This window comes from Oryctolagus cuniculus, chromosome 10, assembly GCF_051225735.1.
Source record: "Oryctolagus cuniculus isolate XC-2025 breed Fujian yellow rabbit chromosome 10, ASM5122573v1, whole genome shotgun sequence".
NCBI lineage: Eukaryota > Metazoa > Chordata > Mammalia > Lagomorpha > Leporidae > Oryctolagus > Oryctolagus cuniculus.
In genome coordinates, this window is record NC_142876.1 from 112,668,468 (window position 1) to 112,678,096 (window position 9,629).

The 9,629-nt window shown below is 61.9% G+C and overlaps 1 protein-coding gene across 1 annotated transcript; it reads left to right on the forward strand.

Moving 5' to 3' along the window:
- Window positions 1-1,882: 1,882 nt before the first annotated feature.
- H1-10 (H1.10 linker histone) lies at window positions 1,883-3,316 on the forward strand. The gene has a single exon (XM_070051013.2). The coding sequence runs from the start codon at window positions 2,250-2,252 to the stop codon at window positions 2,886-2,888; it is 639 nt and encodes a 212-aa protein (XP_069907114.1). The 5' UTR covers window positions 1,883-2,249; the 3' UTR covers window positions 2,889-3,316.
- Window positions 3,317-9,629: the final 6,313 nt, after the last annotated feature.

Below are 9,629 nucleotides of genomic sequence, written 5' to 3' on the forward strand. Positions count from 1 at the left end.
TCTCCTTGTCAGCTTCCACCGGTACACATGGCTCCCTCCTTGCTCTCTGACTCTTCTTCCTATCCCCCACTGAGCACCTGCCCTTCCCTGCTCCAGGACCCCCGTGCACCCTGGCTGCCGCTGCTGGACTCCATCAGGGCGGCACCCTCTTCCCACGCCCTCTGCCTGGCACAGAGCCCACCTAGTTCCCGGGGGTGGGGGCTCTCTTCTGGGTCTCCCTCTTCCCATCCCATCTCCATGTGCGCTGGCCCAGGACCACCCCAGGGTGGCCACACCCCCTTGCGTCCCTGGGAGGCGCTGTTCTGGGGAGCCCTCCCAGACTGGGCCAGTTCCACCACTTGGGCTCAGCGGGCAGAAACCTGTTCCCCAGGGTACAGGAAATGGGGATGAGATGGTCTTGGGTCTGTGGTCCAAGGCCCTCAAGGCTTCCTTTGCAGGGACCTGGGCTGTCACCCACCTTCTCTTCTCTGTGTACCTATCACCCTGGGGCCTGAAGTCCATTGACACCCACCCTCCAGCCCCACAAGAGGCTCAACCTGTCCAGCCTCAGCTTTCCCCACCAGCCTCGGTTCCCTCATCTCCAGGGCCTCCCTTACCAGTTTGTCAAGTGTGCAGAATGGGAGGGGTCTGTGAAAGGGGTCAGCCAGAGAACCAGGCCTGACAGGGCTCCAACACATGCACCCACCCCCAACTTTCGGATCTCAGGGCTCCCAGCTTTCCTCACATGAAAATGCCCCTCTCTTTGGCCCTGGGAACCCCAGGCGGCTGGCGTGCTGCGCTCCCCATGGCCTTTTGCGTGCTGGGGTCTGCGGCGCCCACGGCCCCGCGCTCCGGAATCACTCACTGCCCTCCCCAGCGTCTCCCCCACTCTCTGCCTTGCCTAGGCGTTTTTGACCTTTTGGGGCACCTTCTGCACCCCCCCCAAGCAGAGCTTGGGGCCGCAGACTTGCACGAGTTTCCCCTGGAGGAACTCGCCGGTTGCCCCAAGACAGCAGCGCCCGAACGCAAGGGAAGCCCCTGCACAGGACCCACGCCCCTGCGCCCCTCCGCTGAGCTCCCTCCGGACGGGAGATCAGCTCTCCCTGCCATCCCCACCCCAGGTCTCCCGGGAACTCCTCTGGGCGGGGGGGGGGGGTCTCCACCACGCCCTGGCCCGCCTGCCACCCCCGCAGCCGTCGCGTGGCTCTGGGGAGCCCCGCAGCGTCTACGTATCACTGGGAGCGTCGGCTGGAGGGGGTGCGGCCAGACCACGTCCCCGCCGGAGCCCCGGCCGTCGACCCGTCGCGCCCCGTGTGGTGCCCAGGTCCCCAGAGCACAAGAAGAGTTGCAGGCAGAGGCGGGAGGAGCCTCCCACCCTCCGTCCCCTGTGGGTCGGGCGGAGACCCCTCGGGGACGTCCTGGGCGCTCCTCGCTGCCCCGGCCGACCGCGTGAGGGCGTGCCCTGTGTTAGTTGGGACGAATTAAAGCTGGTCCTGCGGCCAGGCCAGGGGCCCCTGGGCCGGGCCAGGGCTTGGGTGCCCGTGGCACACTCTTGGCTGCCGCCTGCAAAGCCCGTGTCGGCGCGGCCTCGCCCGGGGCCTGCGCTATTCGCTCCCAAAAGGGGTGCCCCCCTCCTCGCGCGCTCCCGCAGCCCGGGGTGCGCCGCTCCGTCCCCTTCTGCTGAGCCCTCCCTGGGCGCAGGACGCCTCTGCTTGGCGCCGTGGGCTCGGGCCCCGTCCGGGGTGCACCGCCGAGCGCATCACGGGGCCGTGGAGGCGCAGTCCGGGAAGCCAGTGGCTGAGAAAGGGGCTCGAAGAAGCACAAGTTTGCGCTGGCTCCGGACCAGGCTGTTGTTGTTCTCAACGTGGTCCGCCAGCGAGCTATAAAAGCGGAGTAGAGCGCCCTCGTCGCCAGAGCGCAGCGCGCGCGCCTGGCGATCTCCTCCAGCAGCAACAGCAGCGGCGGCGGCGGCGGCGGCGGCTCGGCGCTTTCCATCTTCGGCTCCGCGACCCTCTCCGGCCCCAGCTCGGACCCTCACCCCGACCCCAGGCTCGCCCCACCCCCCAGGCTCGCCCCGCTCCGCATCGCTCCGGCCCGGCCCGGCCCCCACCCCAGCCCTGCCGCCCGGCCCCAGGCCCGGCCGCGGCCGCTCCCGCCTGGAGCCGCCGCGCGCCCCCAGCCCCCCGGCGCCCCCTCGGCCCCTCGCCTTCCTCTTCCCGGCGCGGCCCCCCGGCTTCCGCGCCCCGCCCGCCACCAACCCGCTCGCCACCATGTCCGTGGAGCTAGAGGAGGCCCTGCCGCCCACGACCGCCGAGGGGGCGGCCAAGAAAGCGGCCAAGGCCGGCGGCTCGGCGGCGTTGTCCCCGTCGAAGAAGAGGAAGAACAGCAAGAAGAAGAACCAGCCGGGCAAGTACAGCCAGCTGGTGGTGGAGACGATCCGCAGGCTGGGCGAGCGCAACGGCTCGTCGCTGGCCAGGATCTACGCCGAGGCCAAGAAGGTGCCGTGGTTCGACCAGCAGAACGGGCGCACCTACCTCAAGTACTCGATCAAGGCGCTGGTGCAGAACGACACGCTGCTGCAGGTGAAGGGCACGGGCGCCAACGGCTCGTTCAAGCTGAACCGCAAGAAGCTGGAGGGCAGCGGGGAGCGGCGCGGGGCCGCGGCCGGGGCCCCGCCGCCCGCCGCCGCGCCCAAGGCCAAGAAGGCGGCCGCGGGCGCCGCAGCCCCGCGGCGCGCGGACAGGAAGCCCGCCAAGGGCGCCAAGCCGGAGAAGCGCTCGCACAAGAAGGGCGCCGCCTCCAAGCAGGACAAAGGCAGCAAGGCCAAGAAGGCGGCGGCCGCCGCGGGCAAGAAGGTGAAGAAGGCGGCCAAGCCCAGCGTCCCCAAAGTGCCCAAGGGCCGCAAGTGAGCGCGCCCCTCTAGCCCGCCCGCGTCCGCTGCAGCCCGGCCCGGCCCGGGCCGCTCCATCTCGGCCCCGGGCCTTCCCTCCCCTCCCCCACCGGCGTAGCGGTTTTTTTTTTTTTTTCGTTGTTTGCTTTAGGTTTTTGAAACAGCCCTGGCGACGCCCCCATTGGCTCTCGCCCTTGGCAACGGCCGTCGTTATGGTTACCGGCCCCTGGGCGCCAATGGCCGCGGCCGCCGCCCGCCCGCTCGGGCGCAAGCGCTGGGCGGCCCGGTCCGGGCTCGCTGGGCGGCGGCGGCGGCGCGCGCCCCGGCTGCCTGCGCCCCCGCCTGCGGGTGCGGCGGGCGGGCGGTGGCCCGCGGCTCGGGGCTGCGCGGCGCTTGTCGTCCCCGGGGGCCTTTTTGCGGGGCACAATAAATTGTCTGAACCTTTGAGCCGCGCTCGTTTTCTTGCAGTGTGTGTGTTGGGGGGGTTCGCACCCGGGGGGCGGGCTCGCGGGACGATGCGGGAGGTCCCGGCAGCCCCGGGACGCTTGGGGTGGACGCCAGGGTGTGGGCGGCCTCGGGAGGCGCGCTGGGCAGTTGGCTTCGGCCTCTCGGCGCACTCCAGCCCGCGTTCACTCTCTGGCTGCCTTTCGCTTGTTAGTTTGAGACGGGCAGGGGACGCCAGGCTTTGCTGGGAAGGAATGGCCCTGGCTGGTGGACACCCTGGTGTCCATTACAGGAACTGGTTGTCTTTCCAGTGGACATTAGGCGGGGGTCTCTTCTGCAGCCAGCCAACCCTGGGGTCAGTGGGAGCAGGGGAAGGTTCTCTCCTGGTGGGGTCGCTCTTGTCCAGGCCGGGCAAGCCTGGGTGAAAGGCAGGAGCTGCCGGCCTGCTAGTGTCCCTCACCTGCCCCTGGCCTAAGTGTGGTCCCAAAACAGACCTCTCAGCCACCTAGGCAAGGGGTCACTGCCCTCCAGACGTCACACCCGGCTGGGGGCTGCTTCCTCTCGCAATGCACGGCTGGGCACCAAGCCCACAGCAGTGGACAGGATGCACCAGTGGGGGGGTGGGGACAACCTTGCCCTGGAGATGGACTTCCAGAGAGCTGCTTGGAAGCCAGCTGGGACCTTGGAGCCTGACAGGGGTGGGAGACACCAGCAAGAGGGCACAGCTACACTGGGCAGCGGCCATTTGGGGTCTGAGGGCTTCTGGGTACCCAGGAGAGAGGCCTAGGTTGGAGCCAGGCTATTTTCCTGCCAGCCCTATCTGCTTGCAGTTCTGACAGGGCAGCAGTGTGCCTGGTATCTTCCTGCGGGTGCTGAGCCAGTCCAAGCTCTTTGGGGCTAGGCAGTAGGAGAGCAGCAGCTAGTGGGCACGAGAGGCCTTGGCCTACACAGGATTCTGTGGGAATGGTGCTACTGACCAGCTCAATGTGATGCCTCAGATTACATCTTCCAGCCCTAAACCAGAAGCACTTGGAGACTTTGTTCCAATCCCAACTAGGCTCACCCCAGTTGTCCGCACTCTGGGGCTGGGGCCTGGGAATTGGCTTTGTGAGCAGCTCCACAAGTGGCTCTGAGATTGAGACAGACTTGGGGAGCGCCACTTGCTGCAGCCAGGCTTCTGACCACACGCTGTCAGTGGCCACTGCTTCCTGCCCGGGTGTTCACTGGACACTCAGGGGCCACTTAGCCTCATGCCTGCTTCTCTGCGTACTCCCAGAACTCCCTCCCCAGATCAAAGCCCCCCACCCTGTTGATCATCTGTCCTTTGGGAACATTCCTGTGCACTCCAGGGCCCCAGGGTGCCCTGCGGGCTGTCCTTATTCCTAACTGCCTTTCCACATTTCTCACTGAATCTACCCCTCGCTGTTGGCGTCATCTGCCTCCACCGCTGGCCTCTGGATCTGAAGCCGCTGCCTCCCTGCCGCCTGTCCCCTTCTCTCCCCCAGCTTGCCGACTTCTCCCCAGGAGCCTGGCGTGCTTCTTGAGCACCTGAGAACGCTGCTGACCGGCCTGCCCTTCTGCTAACAGCACTGTACTGTTTGTTCCTCTGGGCACCCACTCTCAGGCCACAGCACAGGGCTCTGAGGATCTGGCTTCTCCAGCCCCAGGGTTTGCTGTGGGACCGGAGTGAGTGTCCACTCGGCCACGGAGAGTGGGTCAGACGTGGGCTCGTGACCGTGAATTCAAGGCAAGTCACTGCTGGGACTTTTCCCCAGAACTGCTGAGAAACAGGTGCCCTTTCCTCCAGGTCACTAAACGGAGGGGCCCGGGGCCAGGAGCTTCCCGGGAGCTGGGGAATGGACAGGTGCCCGAGAACAAAACAGCTTCTGGATGCAGCCGTTCCTGAAGCCCGAGCCTGACGGCCATGTGATCTGACACCTGCTGTCTGGTTTGAATTGGGTTTGTCACTTGCATCCCGGCCTCTTCCTCCAGAACCATGCCTCCAGCTCTCTGACTTTATGTAAACCTCCTGGGGGTGGGGTGGGGGCGGGGCAGGTTCCATGTCCCCGAGGGGTGTCCCAGGTTGCAGCCTTGTTGACTCTACCCAGTCACCCGTGAGCACTCACTGTGTTCCAGGTGCTCTGCGAGAGACTGCGTGGGCCTCATCTCAGCCTCGCAGGGGATGTCACAAGGCAATGTTGAGTGGCTGCCAGGAGAACCAGGTCAGGCTCTTCTGCCTGGACGCCATACTCTGGGCTGCAGGGTCCAGGACCCTGGATCTGACCTCAGGGAGCCTCAGCTGCAGCTGACCAATGAGGGCCCCTGAGCCTGTCAGGCTGGGGAGGGACATGGAGGGGGCACAGGACCTGCCTGTGACACAGCCCCAGCCTCAGCGCCTCTCTGCACTCTGCATGCCCCTCCCCCGTCACCACCCCATGGATGGGGTGGAGATTCTGGGCCCAGGTCCATTGTGGTCTTTTGGTCTGGGGCAAGACTGTTCTCGCCTCACACCTCAGTTTCCTCATCTGTAAATGGAGCCAAGGAGGATGCCTTTGACTCACTCAGCGGCTGGCCAGGCTGCCCAGCACCCCTCCTCATCCCTGCGGGGAGCACTCTCCACGTCACCAGGCTCGCTCTCCTGACACCCCCTGCCCCGGGCAGCTGCCCTGCCAGGTGGGAGACAGCAGAGGTCCTGGTTCTTGGTATGGCAACTGCTGTTGGGCCCACTGGCATGTGCAGAATGGGGGCAGTGGAACATGTTAAGGTCTTGTCCATGGTCTTCCATAGCACCCACTGGCTGGGCCAGGCTGAGGCCAGGCGCGCCGAGGTAGGGGAAGGTGCTAGGTCCTGTGTGGAAGGAGACACAAGCAGCAGCTTCGACTCAGCACTAGCACAGGCCCTGGCGCCCGGAAGACGTTTGGAGAACGGAGACAACAGCAGGTGACTGACAGAGGGCAGTGCTGCCAGGGCTGGAGCAGAGAAGCAGAGCCAGAGGGGACCCAGGAGGCACGTACAGGATGCGGCGGTTCGCTCTGCCATGGAGAACGGGCCCATGTCGCCATGGCGCCGAGGAAGCCGTTCCTGGGGGCTGTATCGCCCTGACCGGTAGAGCTTCAAGTCCACGGGCAGGTGTTCAGCAGGGAGGCTCCCAAGCAAAGGCTGACCACCTCCCGGCACTGAGGACAGACCGAAACCCGTGTCTGCTCTTGCTGTCCAGCCACGGAGCTCAACAGGTGCACGCCTGACCCCTGTGTCAGAGAAACCAAAGCACGGTGCTGCTTCCCAAGGCGGTGAGGCAGGCGGTCAGCTTCATCCTGGTCTGGCAGGAACCGGCCTTGTGGAAGCACACAGGTAAGTGAGACCTGGGAAATGTAGTTTTGCCTGGCCACCCCAGATCCCTAGGTAGAAAAGGTGTGTGGGGGCGGGGGGTGTGAAGATGAGGAAGAACTAGGCCAGGTGTCTCCAACACACATCCACAGCTGCCAGGCCAACCAGAAGGCACAGATCCCTCCTGAAGAGGGGCCGCAACTACCCGGATTCTGCTCCTGATCTGCTGAATCGCAACACAGCCAAACTTAGGCCAGGTCAGAAGCGCTGGGCTGAGTGTTTGGCACAGTGGTTAAGTTACCGGTAGGGACCCCCAACCACTGCATGGTTTCTTTTACATGAGGTACCTGGAGGAGTCCAAACTGCAGATGAAAAGGGACAGGTGCTTGGTGTAGCAGTTAAAATGCTGCGTGGAGTACCCGATCCAAGTCCCAGCTGCTCTTCTGATGTAGCTTCCTGCTGAAGTGCACCCTGGGAGGCAGTGGTGTTGGTGCTAGTAATTTGGTCCTTGCTACCCACATGGGAGACCCGGATTGAGTTCCTGGCTCCTAGCTCTGGCCAGTCTCAGATGTTGCAGGCATCTGGGGAATGGACCAGTGGACAGGAGTGCTCTCTCTGGCCCTTCGAAGTAAGTAGAATGGCCGTTGTCAAGGGCTGAGCGGAGGGGAAATGGGACCTGCTTCTTAGGTGTTTGTTTGGCAAGATGAAAAAATTCCAGAGACTGCACAGCCATGCGAACAAACACTATTGAATTGTACAATTGAAAGTGGCTAAGATGGCAAATATTATGTATTTCTCCACAATTATAATAAATATCACACAGGCAAAAATCAACGTTTTAGCTGAATGAGGTCTACAGTTCCCCACCTGTGTGATTCTTCAACTCAGTTTTCTATGTGGACCCTTCCAGCCACTTCACAAGAAGCCACATGTGGCGGTGTCCTGGAGGAGACTGAGCCAAAGGAAGCCATAAGCCAGTGGAACCCAGGGCGCACCTGCTGGGGTACAGTGTCTGTACTTCTCACTAGGATTCGAGAGCTCTGCCCAGTGCACTTCCCAAGGGGTCCCTTTTCTGCCAACTTCTTTCCTCCTCCCTCTAGCCCCTATTCTTCTGGTGTCTTAGGGCCTAGAAATGTGGGATTGGACCCAGCCCCAACCTGGCTGCCCTCTAAAACCTCCTGAGGTGGACACTGTGGCACAGCCGTTTAAGCCACGGCTTATAACATCCACATCCCATATTGGAGCACACATTGGAGTTCAGCTGCTCCATTTCCAATCCACCTCCCTGCTGATGTATCCTGGGAAGCAGTGGATACTGGCTGGAGTATTAGGTATCTGCTACCCATGTGGGAAACCTGGCTGTTGTAGGCATTTGGGAAGTGCACCAGCAGTTGGAAGACCCCTCTCTGTCACTTTGCCTTTCAAGCAGATGAAAATATTTTAAAAAAAATGAAACCACCTGTGTTATCCAGTTTGACTTCCGACCCTTTCACTGATGCCCCAGTTCCTTCAGTCCTGTGGCTTCCGTTGCCCACTGGGAATGCTGCCTGCTGGAGCCTAAAGCAAGCTTTTCCTTTTTGGAACCCTAGGATGGAAGCACACCAAGCAGGGATCCACGTCCACACAAGGAACACCAGGACAGGGGTGGGTCTTAGGTTCCCCTGAATAGCCAGCATGTGCTGCCCGGGGCTCCTGGGTGTTTGAGTGTGAGCACCCACCCTCTTGATTGAGAGATGGCCAGACCAAGTCCCAGAGAGGATGCAATCATCTGGCATGTTCTGACTCTGCAGGGGTACGGGGTTCTTCCCTTCGCATCCCTCCCTGCTCACGCTGGCTGAGACAGAGGGAGGATGTGCAGGCTCCAGTGGGAATCTTGGAGACTGAGGCTTCTCCTACAGTCTCTAGTTCCCACCAAAACACCCGTCCTCCATGCCCTTACTGGCAACAGCAGGATCTTGTCCAAAATCTCCAAGCCGAGCCACTCCTCCCAGGCTGGGAGTCCCTCACATGTTTTCCCAACTTCCTGTTCTGAAGAGTATGCTCTCAGCCAACTTTGACCCTTGCCTGGGTCTGTTCAGTCCCAACACAAGGCAGGGCTGGGGTTCAAACACAACAGCAGCATGTGGCGGTGGATCCAGGCGCACTGGAGCCAGGACTGCGACAGTCACCTGAAGTGATCAGAACCATGCGTCCCCGAGCCCTCAGCTGCCTCTAAGCTGCAGGGCAGGGAAGCCCACAAGCCCTGGAGCCCAGCCTGGCCACTGATAGAGGTTGCCAAGGAGAGGGAGGGCTGCCATCTGAGAGCCCAGGGGGTTAGACAGCCACATCCTAGGGCTGCCCTCACTGGCACCAGAGAATGCGGGCCTGGCTGTACCTGGCCACACCCAGACAGGCAGGTGAGGGCAGTCTGGTCCCTGAGATTCAGTTACAAACCAAGGACAGAAGATGCTCTCGTGCTCCATCAGGTGGATTAAGTACTGGTGGAGAGGTGGGGAAAACAGGGATTTAGAAACCCCTGAAGTGGCCATGGCCAACTAGGCTGATGACTCAGAAAAAAAGATGGAGAATGAAATGCCCAATAAAAACCATTTATGAAAGCGTGCAACACAAAACAGTTCTCCGATATCAACACATGCTCTTAACATCACGTTTATAAGAAAGTTCAAAAACTTGAAATGGAAAGGACGCACGTCCACGCAGTGTCTTTTACAGACATGAAAAGAACCCACCAAGCTCACCTGCAACCAAGGAACAGCCGGAGGTGCCAATGAAAAGCAGAGAATTTTGTCATTACTAAAGTTGAAGCAAACACAACACCCGGGTGCACTGTGACAGGAAACTACCGCAAGTTACAGCACTGAACATTCCTAGAAACTTATCTGAATTTTAAAAATTACTTAACAACCAAACCTACACAAACCGGCCCCAAACCGGAAGGCCTCCGCCTTCACGGCGGCGCTCCAGTGCGTCACCAGCACGACCCTGCCCC